This window comes from Elephantulus edwardii, unplaced genomic scaffold (genome assembly GCF_000299155.1).
Source record: "Elephantulus edwardii isolate Elephantulus edwardi_28Jun2011 unplaced genomic scaffold, EleEdw1.0 scaffold00102, whole genome shotgun sequence".
NCBI lineage: Eukaryota > Metazoa > Chordata > Mammalia > Macroscelidea > Macroscelididae > Elephantulus > Elephantulus edwardii.
The window spans coordinates 362909-379989 of NW_006399852.1; the positions used below are offsets into that span (position 1 = coordinate 362909).

Below are 17081 nucleotides of genomic sequence, written 5' to 3' on the forward strand. Positions count from 1 at the left end.
ACAGGACAGAGTTTAGGGCTGTTGTACATAGGGTCGCTATGAGTCGCAGGCAACTCGACGGCACATAGCAACAACAACAACACTTTGACCATGTTGCTAGAAGGGGCTGTTCCTTGGAATGGGACATCATGCTCAGAAAGTTGAAGGGTTGACAGAAGAGAGGAAGTCTCACAATGAGATGGATTGTTATAGTGACAGTAGCAGTGGGCTCAAGTATGTCAGAGATGCTGAGAACAGGGTTCAGATCTGTTGTTCATAGGGTTGCTATGAGTCATACTTGACGGCACCTCTTAACAGTCTTAATTGTCTTAGGGAGATACACAAAACATGCATTAAACAGCTGGTGACCCAAAAAAAATCTTAAAATAGATTGCCAGCTTATGAGCTTTAAGCTCCAATATTTAGATAAATGCAAATCTGTGGTGGAATTGGCACTGCCTCACTGATTATTTGCAGCAGGATGTAAAGTTGCCCAGTCCTGTGTCATCCTTGTTATCACCAGGATGTATAAGTATGTTGTTATGTGACTATTGCGCTGATCCACCTCACCAAGGTTCTCCTTCTCCCTTGCTGGCCATAACACCTACACACAAGGAAATCACAGAAGGAGTTTGATAGCTTCAGGAATGACTTCATGGAAAGGTAGTGAGTGGAGGATGAAAATGAGTCTATTTGGAATGAGTGAGCAGAGTCGTACAAGGTTAGAGTGAGCTTTCTAGACACCTCTCTTGGAGATTCTGGATTAAGAACTAATGGGAAATAAGATTAGATACAGAAGAGTAAGTAACTCTCATAAATACAGTAAGAGGAACTGTGAATGCTTAAAAATGCAGTCCTCTCAAAGATAGTTCAAATGTCCTTGTGTGATCTTTTTCTGACAAAGTTTAACATATTGCTGTTCATTTTCCAGAGAGATTCAATTTGACTTGTTTTAGAACTCTCTTTTAGTAGGTTCATATAGTAACACCACATTCAGTTGTGGGGAAGGGAAGACCACTAACACATACCGTTTTATGTATTTATAGACAATGCGGATAGCAGTACGCTGCATGCTGTAACCTTCCTTCGAACTCCTGAGATCCTCACGGTAAATTCAATTGGACAGTTGAAAATATGGGATTTCAGACAACCAGGAAATGAACCCTCTCAGATATTATCACTGTAAGTTTTGATTCTTAGTTTCAGTAGTGTAATACAAAATTATTTGCTTGGTTGTAACAACTTATTTTAAACAATGTTACATTTGATAAAGCAAGTGTAACTTGATGAACTGATTCTACCATACTGGCATAGTAAATATTTGTTGCATTGATTCAGAGCCTTTACCACTCTATTTTATTTGAGTACTTACTTCTACTTGTTAAGTGAATCTGTCGATGCTTTGCTGTATGCCATCATGTCGGAACTGACTCATAGGTGACCCTCCAGCAGGTTTTCAGAGGGAGTAAATGACACGGGGATATTACCCAGCCTTCTTCCATGGAATGGCTGATGGATTCGAGCTGCATGCCTTTAAGTTGGCAGTGTAACTCCTTACCACGAGGTCACCAGTTGATAGTGGGTATAATACACTCTACTTGTGATTGGGAGAAAAAACATCCAAGATTATTTTCCGAGCAGACTTTTCTTTTCTGTGCCTGCAATCTCTTTTTCTGTATTAGAAAATACAGTGTCAAATTCAAAGATGCTTTTAACTGTATATTAAATAAGAGAGGAGTAAAATCTATTTTGTATAGTTGATAAATAATGCTTTAAGAAGTGAAAAACTGAAATGTACTTGTCTGATTTTACCATCAGATTATATTCCTTCTCATGTCTCCAGATTGAAAAGATGAATGATACTGGCCTTTAATTTAAAAAAATTCTAGACTTTTGAGAAGCTCATTGCCTAGGTCCTTTAATTACTGATATGTCAACTCAAAAGGGCCTAGTTTAAGGAATGATGAGGAACCTCAGTTGTCTTTTGGGAAGAATTGGAAGTTTCACTTGAGATGGGCGTCATGCTTGGGAGGGTGGAGGGACAGTGCAGGAGAGGAAGACCCTCTATGAGATGGATTGATTCGGTGACTGGGGTAATCGGGATGGGTGTGTCAGAGGCAGTGCGATTGGCACAGGATAGAGCAGGGTTTAGGGCTGTTGCACATAGGGTCGCTTTGAGTCACAGGTGACTCGACAGCACATAACCACAGCAACCACAATAGTGGCAAGAAGCTGCCCTGCAATCTCGAAGGTGCACACTTTGAGACCACCAGCTGCTATGCGGGAAAGGATGGGCAGGCAGTCTCCTCCTGGGTGATTAACTGCCTCTGAAAACCCACCAGAGGGTCCGCTGTGGGTTGGTTCCGACTCTGTGGTACACAGTCAAAACAACATACATAACCTAGCAGTTGACTTTAAGTGTTAAGTACTTGGTAGTAGTAAAATTTCTAAAATAAAGATGATGTTTTCTTAAAAAAAAAGAAAAATACTAGATATTTAGAAAAATATTTTTTGAACATGCTTAAAGTTCAACCCATAGTTTTGTTTACAAAATTATTATTTAGTTACTAAGATAAAGCCTGTTTCTGAGATTATACAGAAATAAAATCTTTGATGCCACAAGGAAGCTCAGGTGACCTAGTAGGAAGAAGCTGTGCTGCAGCCCAGAGGCATGGGGTTCAAAGCCACCCAACTGCTCCACAGGGAAAAAAAGATGGACTATTTCCTCCCACGCAATTTATTGCCTCTAGAAAAGGAGGATCAGCTATGAGTCAGTTTCAACTCGACAGCACACAACAAAAACATGATGCTAAAAATTTGATGTTGTTTTGTCTTCCCTAAAAGGACTGGTGACCGAGTTCCCCTCCACTGTGTTGATCGACATCCCAACCAGCAACACGTCGTAGCTACTGGTGGCCAGGACGGGATGTTGAGCATTTGGGATGTGAGACTCGGTACCATGCCCGTGTCTCTGCTGAAGGCTCATGAAGCTGAAAGTAAGTGGTGCGGAGCCACATGGATTTTGCTGGGGGATATCTAGAATGTGTTCACTGGAGGCACTTTTCCATAACAATGTGTATAGACCATTTTCCCTAATTTTTGATAGTTGAAAACTGTATAAATTTGCAATAATTAATTCCTTTTTAATGGGCGTTTAAAATCTTTAGATTGTTTCATTATTTTATCTAGAACTGCAGGGAATATCCTTGTATAGTCACTTTGGTACACTTAATTTTTAGACACAAAATTGACAGACCAGTAATTCGCATTATTCTAAAACTGTGATGTGCGCTGTAAAATTGTTGAACATAAAAATGATACTGCCAAAAAAAAAAAGATATTGCCAGCGAGCTCTGGTGGCCTAGTGGCAAGAAGCTGCACTGCAATCCTGGAGGTGCATGGTTCAAATCCACCAGATGCTCTTTTGGAGAAGGAGGGACAGTCTCCTCTTGTACCAGTCAGATCTGATTTGACGATACACACACAAAAAATAATAAGAAAAATTTAAAAAAAAGAAAGATATTGCCATACCCATGGAGGCAAAGGCCATTATTACTCCTACTTGTTAATCTGTTGTGTTCAGTTTAACATCATATCTAACCTTGTCCCCCCCAAATAAAAAAAGTAGGTATATAGACCGTTGTCTAATTTTTTGTGAGGGTTTTGTTTTGTTTTGGTTTTGTGGTGTTTTTGTTTTGTTTTGTTTTGCCTGTGGATTTTTTTTTTGAAGGTTTGGACTGGACGGGATTATCTCATTTTAGCACGTCTGTTATGCCATATTCTGATTTTAGAGGCATTTGTTTTAAGCTCCACTTGAAGGAAAGTACAAAATATGAAACATTGAGGCGTATCGTCCATGTTTTCTTTCAAGGAAGGAAGTCTGCCCTTTGGGGATATAATTTGTAATAAATCGATATTTACTATATTACCTTCAAAAAACCCGAAAACATCATAATGAGTAAAAAAAAAAAAGAAGGTTTAAACCAAAATTGGGACTTTTTGCATAAGTTTCACATTATTAACCTTAGAAAAAATGAGATTATATTATATACATGAGTCAAACGAAATAAAAAGCTACAAAACTGTTTGTCTCTCTGGTACACCTGGCCAAAAAATAGAAATAGTGTACGCCCTACGATTTGGATGTTGACATGCCAGTGGTTGTGGAAATTAGACTTTTAGATCTCTTACCAGCCTCCTTTTAACTACAAGCCTGTACACACAGACCACACAGAATAGTGCTTTGGCCTGTGGCTAGAAATGAGCTGAGGTTTTGTTTTGGGGTGTGTTTTTTTTTTTTGTTGTTGTTGGGGTTTTGTTTTGTTTTTTTTTTTAATTGGAGTTTCATAGTTTGAAAACAAATAAATGAATATCTAAATTCTACCAAGCTGGTTTTGGTTTTTTCTAATGAAACAGCGTGAATGCACTTTACTCAGGGACTCAACCAGAACTCTCTTCCTGAAGATGATCGCCTTTGTTTTTTGTCATGATACTTGATTATAGTTCATTAGAATAAAAGTCACCACCTGTAAGCACGTAAAGTCACTTGGTAGACCATACCTCAGCTAATTTTTGTGCTGATTCTGTAAGATTACCTAGCCTAGAATCATGGCAGCTTTATTCACTGACAACCTGTTTTTTCTGGCTAGTCAGTGGCTCCCAAGCATCTGCTGGCACACAAAGTTGCCTTAAAAGTTTAGTGCTTGAGAGGATACCATCTCCACTTTAGCTTCTTAAAAGCCCTTGATCTGAAACTAGATCCAGATTCTTGGTGCATTTCCAGCCTATTTCTGTAATATAGGCCAGTACCCAGAGTCCTGGTGTGAGCTTTAATTGGACTTTGCCTCTTAGAAATTCATTAATATATTCCTTTTATGGGCTTCTCACAGACTATTCAATAATATAACCTTCATACATTAATGACATTGGAATTAAGAGTGATCGACTCAATTTTTAATAAATCTTCCTCAGAATTGTCTTCCTAATTTTCTATTTTTAAAAAAGTAATAGATCAAATATTAGCAGTTATTTTCATTCTTTTTCCTGGTCTAATGGCACAAATAGACTTACTTTATTTCTTTATTCTGTCTGTATGTAATAGCCATTTGGAGAATTATAGTGTCTTTCTTTAGTTCTGAACCTTTTCATTTTTGTAACACACTTAGAATATGAAGGTAGGTCATGAAAGTAATAGGTTTATTGTTGTCTTTTGAGCTAATCTCCATAGGAGTAAATGCCACTGTTCCTGTTTTTCAGTGTGGGAAGTTCGCTTCCACCCCTCCGATCCAGATCATTTGTTTACCTGTTCTGAAGATGGCTCCCTCTGGCACTGGAATGCTTCTGCAAATGTACCTGAAAAATCTTCGCTCTTTCACCAAGGTAAAAAGTTTTGATGAAAATTCATCAGTATGATTGTAATAACATTTTTAAATATGAAACTAAAAGTTCCCATACCTTTTTTATTTGTTTTAATTGGTTTTTGTACAGTCTTTCGTATGCATTTTGATTTATTCATATTGTTGTGTTTGTTGTTATGTGCTGTCGAGTCATTTGCGACTCATAGCGACCCTATGTACAACAGCCCTAAACCCTGCTCTATCCTGTGCCAATCTCACTGCCTCTGACACACCCATCCCGAGTACCCCAGTCACTGAATCAATCCACCTCATAGAGGGTCTTCCCCTCCTGCGCTGTCCCTCTACTCTACCCAGCATAATGTCCCTCTCTAAAGACCTGTCTCTCCTTACAACATGTCCAAAGTATGTCAGACGAAGCCCCAGAATCCTTGCCTCCAAGGAGCAGCCTGCTTTAATCCTCTCTAGGATGAATCTGTTTTCTTGGCAGTCCATGGTACATTCAGTACTCTTCTCCAGCACCACAGCTCAAAGGCGTCAATTCTCCTTCTATCCTCCCTAGTCATTGTCCAACTCTTTGATGCATAACAAGTGATTGCAAAAACCATGGCCTGTATCAAGTGCACCTTAGTCTCCAGAGAGACACCGTTGCTCTTGAGTATTTTTGAGAGGTCCCTAACTGCACACTTTCCCATCACAATACGTTTTTTTATTTCCTGGCTACTGGTGCCAAGAGTGTTGACCGTGGAGCCTAGCAAACTGAAGCTGTGAACAATCTCAAGCTCTTCGCCATCCATCCTGATGCTACCGATTAGTCCAGTGGTGAGAATTTTTGTCTTCTTGACATTGAGCCTCAGTCCATATTGAAGGCTGCAGTGAATTATGATTTAAATTAACTGTCAGAACCCCAGTGCAGTAAGAAGTCACTTCTCTCTCCTCTATTTTCTTCTCGGCCACCAGCACCTCCCAGTAGTAGAGCACCTCAAAAAGTTGGAAAGGGAATGGCAAACAAAAGGGAGAACTAACAGGACCAAATATAGTGGCAATCCCGGAGAAGAGTATAGCAGAAATATACTCCCCAGAACAATGAAACATATGAAACCACAATGGAAGTGTATGCCCAGGAACACGGCTCAGAAGGCAGGAAAGATATAGGGATGAGAAACCCAGGGAGAATGTGGGGAAAGGGGGCCCACAAATGGCTGCCCCAGACACAGTACACAGGACCTGGACTGGTCCTGAAGGGGCATGTCAGTAGCTGGGCTTGGGAGGCTCCACGCAGCACCATCTAGACACAGGGTGCCAGGAAGCTCAGAAGGCTGGCATCTCCGGGGAGCAGAGAGGTGAGAATGGGCAGGAGTCACTGGAGGCCAGAGCCAACATCTTAGGGATGAGAGGCCTTACCTAGCAGCCACTCACACTGAGGAGAGGCCAGAGAAGGGGACCAAGCCCGAATTTATCTGTCAGTATTGTATTGAGGTGGTGTCTTTACTTATTGATGCTCTTGATAGCTTAGATAGGTATATGTTTGCTTGTATGTCATCTGCTCTTTTGGGTAAGATGCTTCTCTGTCAGATACTGTAGTAAAGCAGAGCTCCAAATTAAGACAGACTAAGAAGAAGGAATGGCATCCACTATAAAATAACTGACCTTCAAAAATCATAACAATAGAGCACACTTAAACTCTTAGATACAGTGCTGGAGACTGAGCCCTCATATTGGGAAACACAAAAATAAGGAAGAAGAGTTGCAAACAGCCAAAATTAATTGGAATATGGAATGTACAAAGTATGAATGGACATTGGAAACTGTTAAAAAAAGAAGTGAAACACATATTGCCTACTAGGCCTTGGGGAGCTGAGATGGATTACATGGGCCACTTTAAATCAGTCAAATGATCTACTTCACCAGACATGAAAAAGTGAGGGAAAATGGGGTTACATTCATAGTCAAAAAGGCCATTTCTCGATTTGTCCTGAACTACAAAGTTGTGAGTTACACACCATCCACACACATACAAGGGAAACCTGTTAATACCACTATTATTCAAAGACACCAACAACTAGAGCCATAGAAGAGGAAATAGAAGATTTTTACTAACTTTCATAATATGAAATAGATTGGACATGCAACTAAGATTCATTAATAATAATTGGTGACTGTTGTTGTTATGTGTCGTCTATTCCCTTGTGACTCACAGCAACCCTAGATGTACAACAGCCCTAAACTCTGTCCTGTGCCAGTCGCACTGTCTCTGATACATCCATCCCAATTACCCCAGTCACTGAATCAATCCATCTCATAGAGGGCCTTCCCCTCCTGAGCTGTCCCTCCACCCTACCAAGCATGATGTCCCTCTCCAAAGACCACTCTCTCCTTACAACATAACCAAAGTATGTTAGATGAAGCCTCAGAATCCTTGCCTCCAAGGAGCCGCCCGATTTAACCCTTTCCAGGATGAATCTGTTTGTTTCCCTAGCAGTCCGTGGTACCCTCAATACTCTTTTCCAGCACCACAGCTCAAAGGCATCAGTTCTCCTTCTGTCCTCCTTAGTCACTGTCCAACTCTCTGATGTGTAACAAGTGATAGCAAAGACCATGGCCTGTATCAGACGCACCTTAGTCTCCAGAGAGACACCACTGCTCTTTAGTACTTTGGAAAGGTCCCTAACAGCAGACTTTCCCATCGCAATACATCTTTTAATTTCCTGGCTACTGGTGCCAAAAGTGTTGACCGTGGAGCCAAGCAAACTAAAGCTGTGAACAATCTCAATCTCTTCACCATCCATCCTGATGCTGCCAATTGGTCCAGTGGTGAGAATCTGTCTTCTTGACACTGAGCCTCAATCCATATTGAAGGCTGCAGTCCTTGATTCTCTGCAACAAGCGCTTTAGGTCCTCCACAGTTTCAACAAGGAGGGTTTTGTCATCTACATAACTCAGAATGGGAAACAAGGAAAAAGGATCAGTAGTTGGAAAATAGGGATATCTGGTAGCCTAATGATAAGAAGCTGGGCTACAATCCTAAAGGCATATGGTTCAAATCCACCGACTGCTCCATGAAAGAAAGGTGAGAATTCTCTTCCCATACAATTAACAGCCTCTGAAAACCATAGAAGGTCCTCTATGGGTTGGTTCTGACTCGACTGTATACAAGAACAGTTGGAAAATATGGACTTAGTGATAGCTATGAGGCTGGAGATGAGAGTGATAGAATTTTATAAAGCAATGATTTATTCATTGAAATAAAAACACAAATGGCAACTATACACATGGACCTCACCAGATAAGCAATTTGATTGCATCTATGGAAAGAATTATTGGAGAAGCTCAGTATTAGCCATGAAAAACAGGGCAGGTGCTGGCTATGGAACAGACCATCAACAGCTACTCATGTGCAAGTTCAAATTGAACCAAAATGTGATCTTGAGTCTATCCCACCTCATTTAAAAACCATCTCAGAAACAAGTTCTAGGCCTTAAATACTAATGAATGAAAACCAGATGAACTGTGGGAGGATATCAAGAACATCATCTATGAAGAAAACAAAAGGTCATTAGAGAGAGAGGAGGAAGAAAAGAGAGATGGATGTTGGAAGAAACTCTGAATATTTCATTGGAATACCTAGAAGCTAAAGCAAAAGGGAGAAATCAGGAAATTAAAGAGTTTAACAGAAGATTTCAAAGGGCAGCTTGGGAAGAAAAAGCAAAAGTATTATAATGAAATGTGCAATGAGCTGGAACCAGAATATCAAAAGGATGAACTCACTCAGCATTTCTGAAGGAAATTTCAGCTAAAGGAACTGAAGAAGAAATTCAAGCCTCAAGTTGCATGCAATACTTAAAGTTGCTATGGGCAAAATATTGAATAATCCAGGAAGCATCAAAAGAAGATGGAAGGAATACAGAATCACTGTCCCCAAAAGAGTTTCCTGACGTAAAAAATTTCATGAAGTAGCATATGATTAAGAACCAGTGGTAATAAAGGCGGAAGTTCAAACTGAATTGGCAAAAAATAAGGCCCAAGGAATTGATGTCATACCAGTTGACTTACTTCAACAAACAGATGCAGCCCTGGTTGTGCTCACCAGGTCGTGCCAAGAAACCTGGAGGTCAGCTACCTGGCCAGCTGATCGGAACACATCATATTTAATCCCATTCCCTAAAACGGTGATTTAACAGTATGAAAATATTCAAACAAGCTCATTAATGCCACATATAAGCAAAATCTTGCTGAAGATTATCGAAAGATTACTAGAACAATACACCAGCAGAGAACTGCCAGAAATAAAAGCTAGGTTTAGAAGAGATCATGACCATAGGGATGTCATTGCCAATGTCAGATGGATCTTGGTTAAAAGCAGAGAGTACCAGAAGGAGGTCTATTTGTGTTTTATCAACTTTGAAGGCATTTGACAGTATAAATCACAGCAAAATGTGGCTAACATTGAGAAGAACGGGAATCTCAGAACACTTGATTTTGCTTATGCAAAACCTGTACTTAGACCAGTAAGCTGTTATATGAACAGAGTAAGGGAATACTGCATGGTTCAAAATCAAGAAAGGAGTGGATCAAGGATATATCCTTTCTCTATACCTTGTCAGTCTATATGTGGAACAGATCATTTAGGAGGATGGACTTTACAAAGAAGAATATGACTTCAAAATTGGAGGAAGACTCATCATCAACCTGCATTATGCAGATGACACACCTTGTTCGCTGAAACTGAGAAGGACTTGAAGTGTTTACTGCAGAAGGTCAAGTATCAGTCTCTAAAGTGACTTGCCTCTCAACATTAAGAAAACAAAAATTCTCACCACTGGGCCAACTAGGAGCATCATGATAAAGAAGAGAAGAGATTGAGATTGTTTAACATTTCAACGTGCTTGGAATCACAATCAGCACTCTTGGCACCAGCCGTCAGGAAATCAAAAGACTAGTTGCTTTAGGAAAGTCTGCTGTCAGGGACTTCTCCAGAGTGCTAAAGAGCAATGATGTCAGCCTAGAGACGGAGGTGTTCCTAATTCAGATCATGGTCTTCTCACTTGCTTGCGATGCATCTAAGACAGTGAATAAGGATGACAGAAGAAGAATTGATGCCTTTGAGCTGTAGTGCTGCAGGTTAGAACAGGGTTCAAGTCTTTTATTCATAGGGTCACTATGAGTCGAAGGCATCTAACAACAACTACTGTATATTTTAAATGGTGCACAGGACAGAGCAGAGTTTAGGGCTATTGTACATAGGGTCGCTATGAGTCGCAAGCGACTCGACGCCACATAACAACAATAACGACATACCAACTTGTTATTCTTAGAGAATAAGTTTCTATCATTACCTATTAAAAATATCTGGAATTGTGGAAGCATGCATACTGGGATAATGTAGCATCAGGATTGGAGGAAGACTCAATCAGTACTCTTTGTTATGTAGATGACACAACATTGCTGAAAGTGAGGAGAACTTGAAACACTTGCTGCAGAAGATCAAACACAGCAGCCTTTAATATGGATTACATCTCAACATCAAGGAAACAGAAATTCTCACCATTAGACCAATTAGGCAACATCATGATAGATGGAGAAAAGATTGAAACTGTCAACAATTTCATCTTACTTTTAATCCACAATTGGTATGCTTTGTACCAGCAGTTGGGAGATGTATTGTACTAGGAAAGCTTGCTGTCAGTGTTAGTTTGAGGACTACGATGCACCTGATACAGGCCATGGTCTTTTTCAGTTGCTTGCTATGCTACTGAAAGCAGGACCATGCATAAGGATGTTGTTGTTGTTGTTGTTGTTGTGTGCCGTCGAGTTGCTTGTGACTCATAGTGACCCTATGTACAACAGCCCTACACCCTGCTCTATCCCGTGCCAATCACACTGTCTCTGACACACCCATCCCGAGTACCCCAGTCACTGAATCAGTCCACCTCATAGAGGGTCTTCCCCTCCTGCGCCGTCCTCCACCCTCCCAAGCATGATGTCCCTCTCCAAGGACCTGTCAAGAAAAATTAATGCCTTTGAGCTGTGGTGTTGGAGAAGAGTACTGAATATCCCATTGACTGCCTAAAGAACAAACAGGTATGTCTTTGAGAAGGTACACCAAAGTGCTCCTTGAAGGCACGGATGATGAAGCTTCACCTCACATACTTTAGGCATGTTGCTAGGAAATGCTATTTCTTGGAGAAGAACATTATGCTTGGAAAGGGGGAAGGGAACAAAGGAGAAGACGACACTCAACCCCAGTGGATTGACACGGTGACTGCAGCATTGAACTTGAGTGTATCAGAGATTGTGAAGTTGGCATAGGATAGGACAGGGTTCACATCTGTTGTTCATAGGGTCACAATCAGTCATACTCGACTCAACAGCACCTAAAAACACCTAAATAAAATTAGTTTTAAAAGTATTTGTTTCTCTCTTTTCTCCCAGGAGGAAGAAACAGTACTTTTTTTTCTCACAGCCTTAGCGGCCAGGCTAATGCTAACCAGCCTCTGCTAAGTTCCTGGCTCAGCACTGATCCTGCCAAAGACCGGATTGAAATCACAAGCTTGCTTTCCAATAATATTCTGCCTGTGAACAGCATGGATGTTTCGGGTTCCTGCCTGGTGTGTGGAACTGATGCAGAAGCAATTTATGTCACTAGACAACTTTTTTCATGAAAATACCATTGTGATACAATTGCGGATAAAGCATGGAGTTTACCTTTTGAATTTGAGTGTCTATGCAAATTGTATCATTGAAAACGTTAAAATTTGCAGTAGAAACATCAGTAAATTATTAATATTGATGCTCAAAATTAGCTAACTCTGGTTAACTGGATATTCTTGTAAAACATTTTCAGAATCTAAATGCCTGATAACAAGAGATTGAAGGGTTGAAACAAAATCAGAGACTTCCTTGTACTATGAAATACTCTGCTTTTTAACAGCCTCTAAGTAACAGCTCATTAAACCATGTTTTCACTTTTACTGTTGAAGGACTTAACACTGTCAGACTATCAAATGGTGTGTAGGATTACTTCTCCTTGATGGCATTCTCCATTGTTAATATTCTCTTTATTATGAGTATTAATAATTTTAATAACCTCTTAAAAAATAGAGAACTAAAATTACAAATTTAGTAGTAGTCATATTTAAAACTTTTTAAATGTGATCATGTTTTGATATATTCCCTTATAATAAATTTGAACAAAACTTTTTTTGTGTGTGTGTGTGTGAAAAAACTTTTTCTTTAGAATTAGCCTGCTGGGCTCAGTTTAGATGATTCCAATTTTATTACCAGTACTTTGTGAACTTGTTAGACCCAAATTTGTCTTAGAACAAAAGAAAAATTTTTTCTTCCTTTTCTTCACACATAACTGAAAACTATTAGACAAGACTTTGTAGTATAACAGATCGTAACTGAGTTTCACGTTGCTTGACACACATGAACTGACTTCTAGACTATTAAAAGAATGTATGAGAATAGTGATGGCTTGAGTAAGATTAGAAAAAATCTTTCTTACCAGGAATATTGATAACATCCTGTCATGTTCTCAGGAAGTTTCATGACATTATCTTTCCAATACCTATTAGATTAAATATACTATTGAACTCTTAAGATCTTGATGACAAATCACTGCTGTTACATACTTGAAATATATATTGATTTGCTTTATGTTTCTAATCATAGTACTTGTAAGGAAGTTTTGCTTTTCTGTCCTAATAAGTACTTTGGTGATTTCAAATTTATTATTCTTATCTCAAGTTTTGGGGTTTTTTCATTGGTCAGAACTTGGAAATAGAATGTATTTGAGCATTGCTTTTTTTTTTAATTACACTTGTGGCAAGAGTTATTATCAAACTCCACTTACCAGGCCCTTGTTAGCGAAAAACTTGCCTCTCATGTAGCACACTAATGAGCATCGCTTTCTTAATATATGTATTTGGCTTAATAATATTTGATTGAAGATAATTAGTAATTTTGAATTCCAAAGACTTTGAGAAGAAAAGAAAATGTTACTGGTATGAATTTTTAAAATCTGTTTATACTATACTTTCGTTGCTAGGGTTAGTGTTTAAAGATTTGTTATTACAAAAGAAACTTACCATAGAAAATAGAAGAAATTTTTTGGCTACATATGATCTCTCAAAAATAATGTCTTTTCAGATCCTTTATATGCATCATGGCATAAAACTTCTTATAAAATGTATCATCTTATTTTGTATTTGTAAATGTTTTTCTGTATACTAATGTGTATAAAGTTTTGTAAAAATTTATATGCATCATTTGTAACACATTATACAATAAATACATTATTCTATTATTGCTTAATACTCTTAAGGTATATCATATTTTGGGTATTTCACACTTTCGCTGTTTTAGTGCTATAATGTCTGTTGTTGATTGCTGTCAATGCCTTTCCATAACTCGTCATTTCACCAAGTTCATAGAGTTTCCAGAGGCATGTGGTTTAGGAAATGAATGCCACTCCTGCTTCCTAACCTATTTTACAGCTGGGAGCTCCACCAAACACTGTCCACATTTGGAAGCCAATCTGGTATTTGATACCCCAGTGGTACCATGGTTCAGCATCAAAGCAACCCAGGTTACTTCATACTGTACATTGAAAAAGAGTGATGTACAAATGCTCAAAATCCCTAGCCCTAAGAGAGATGCATATTAAAACAACTATGAGATATCATCTCACCCCAGTCAAAATAGCAAAATTTAACAGAACAGCAAGCAACAAATGCTGGCGAGGTTGTGGAGAAACTGGAACCCTGATTCATGTTGGTGGGAGTGTAAAATGGTGCAACCCCTGTGGAAAGCAGTATGGTGCTTTCTCAAAAAGTTGCAAATAGAGATACCATTTGACCCAGCAATTCCACTACTGGGAATATACCCTGAAGAGACCATAGCTGACATCCAAGCAGATATATGCACACCCATGTTCATTGCAGCTTTGTTCACAATAGCAAGGAGTTGGAAACAACCTAAGTGCCCATCAACAAACGAATGGCTAGAGAAGCTGTGGTATATTCGCACAATGGAATACTATGCTGCATTAAAAAACAAGGAACTCATGCAATATTATTCAAAATGGTTGACTCTGGAGAACATTATGCTGAGTGAAATATCCCAGTCACAAAAGGACAAATATTACATGATGCCACTGTTGTAGAATGGGACTGTCCTTGGGGCTGGGGAGAGACTGAGTAAGATGGGTTCAATAATGTGTACTGCACTGAAACAGAGGAGGGAGAGAACCGTCTAAAAGAGAGATGTAACTGGGTATTTCTGTCATCACAGGAGACTAGAGCGAGGGCTGCATGGTGGAGGGGACCTGGGGGAGGGTTTGTAAAACAATGAAAGAATCTTTTCTTTTACTTTTCCATAATTTTTGGACTCATGTACTTATAACTTGTTAGTCAAATTTGTGTCTTCTAGGTTGCAACACCCCCATGATACATCTTGAAGGATATGTACATGTACAGCCAAGCACAATCAATAAGAGTGCATCTGAATTCCAAAATCAATCTCCATAATAGTCTATGTGTTTCCTACTGCCAAAGGGGCCCTTTAGAGTAGTGAGAGAAGATCTTCACCCTGAAACCCACAGCGTCCCTTTTCAGCAGGAAGTAGCTAAGAGAATACGCCGTCCCCTTTTCCTTATGACTCAGGGTGAAGTCTCTCTCAGGGAGGAGTGATAGGGAATGGCAAAGGACACACTGACAAAGAAGATTAATCAGAACTGGCTTTGACAAGCACTGTGGCATTTGGACAAGAACAAACTGGGAGGAGGGTAGAGAAAATAGTGCAACAATGAATGAGTGGAAGCCCAAAATCTCTGTAAATGTTTATGAAAATTAATAAAATATAATTATAGAAAAAAAATAAAAATAAAAACTTGGAGAAATGATGAACATTAAAAAAAAAAAAGAGTGATGTACAAAGTGGAAGCGTGGTCCTCCATAAAACAGCACGAGGTTCACTTAGCAGTGCTTAAGTGTTGTCAAGTCGAATATGACTGAGTAAGTTTTGCACAAAAGACCTAAACTCTGTTCGATGACTAACATCATTTTTACCATCATTTCTTTACATTTGTAGAGTTTCCAGAGCTATCTAGTTTAGGAAGTGGACGCCACTGCTGCTTCTCAGCATAAATCAATCTGGAAGCTCATCCAAACACTGTACATTATGGTATTTGACAAGACTCTGGAACAGTGTGCAGCATCACAACAACACTAAGATGTTCAGCAAATAGGAAAAGATTGCTGTGTCATTCAAGGAATAATCATTCAAAAATTTAATAAATTTGGCCCGAGGGCCACAAACACACAACCACAAAAACTTCCTTTGACTTGCCTATCTGGACCCCCAGGCACAAGCAACAAGAAGCCACAGACTTCCAGAGTGGAGTCACCCAAGAAGCTGGCCACATTCTCTTCCCCTCCCCCTGCAGGGTTTTAAGCCATAGCCTTTGAGCAGCCTTAAACCCTAGGCAAAGCCTCAAGGACCCCACTCTTGGGGTGAAAGAGCAGTACTACACATCAAACATGAGCCCCCAAAAGCACACGACCTCAAAAACTTCCTTACCCGTCTGGACCACCATACACAAGCAGCTAGAAGCCACAGTGGAATGTCTACTGAATTTGAATTTCTTTATAAACTGTTTATATTTGCAATAGTTTTATTTTAAATTTAATAAAATTAAAAGAGAACTAAAAGAAAATAAATTTTTAAAAATAATTAGTATTTTCTTTTTGCCTTTGTTTTTCATTTTATCTTTTCACTTTTTTCATGGTCCATTCTATAAAATTGTTATTTTGTATGTGGTCAAATCTATTGATTTCTTCCCAATTATGCATTTATATAAATGCTAATCTAGAAGTCCTTCAGTTTTTGTTTAATGTTTTATAGACAGTAATTAAATTTGAAATATAATTATTTAATACAGCTGAATTTTAAAAAGCTTTTCATGCATGAACTGTTCTAGAATATCGTAATGAGCATACAGTGCGATGAGTAACTTGATGTGACACTTCTAACCGCCGTCTTTGTAACGCTCACCACATGATTGAGATTCAAATGTAAGGTGTTTTGTGACCAATGGGGATTACATTGCTTCTTAAATTGCAAGCAGAGTGTATGAAAGACTAACATCAAGATGGGCCAGTTTTACCATGCAGCCTGGCTTAAAATGAGCCATCCCAGTGCAAAAATAGAGATCATTCTACAATCAAGAAACAGCCAAGAGCCCAGTGTGTCCTTTGAACCCAAGATACTGAAATGCCCTCATCCAGGAGACAGAACTGTAACATCAGAGAGATGGCACAAGACAGACACATAGAGGTTAAGGGACAGTGGTAACAGAAGTGTCAAGACCAGGAGACTGACAAACAGTGGAGCCCTGGCTTCCCGTTGTGGAAAGCTGAGTACCTTGGTGTGGGAGGTCGATGGAGTGGTTATAATTTAAAAAGCTTTGATATTCTTCCTGGAGCAAGATGGGCAAAGGCCAAGCAAGAGGCTGAGGGAACTATAGAATCCTGCCTTAGGGTCCAACTGAGGGGAGACTGCCCTGACAGGATAACTGGCTCCTGAGTCATTCGTGATTGTAAATTACAGTCTTTTAGTTCTCTAATGGACTCCATTATAATGAATATTTGTCTGTGAGTTCTTTGTGGACATTGCAGCATATGGTCACATGCAGCAAAGAAGTAGTTCCCTGGGCAAGATGTTGTTTGTTGTTATGTGCCGTCGAGT

General features: G+C 39.3%; 1 protein-coding gene across 1 annotated transcript in view; it reads left to right on the top strand.

Annotated features, from left to right (window-relative positions):
- The window catches only part of NUP43 (nucleoporin 43kDa), a 23939-nt gene extending 11944 nt beyond the window's left edge, over positions 1-11995 (top strand). Inside the window, exons 5-8 of the mRNA XM_006891642.1 lie at positions 1026-1161; positions 2824-2975; positions 5236-5358; positions 11766-11995. Coding sequence (XP_006891704.1) covers positions 1026-1161; positions 2824-2975; positions 5236-5358; positions 11766-11995 — 641 coding nt within the window. The remainder of the gene's footprint in view (positions 1-1025; positions 1162-2823; positions 2976-5235; positions 5359-11765) is intronic.
- The last annotated feature ends 5086 nt before the right edge of the window (positions 11996-17081 follow it).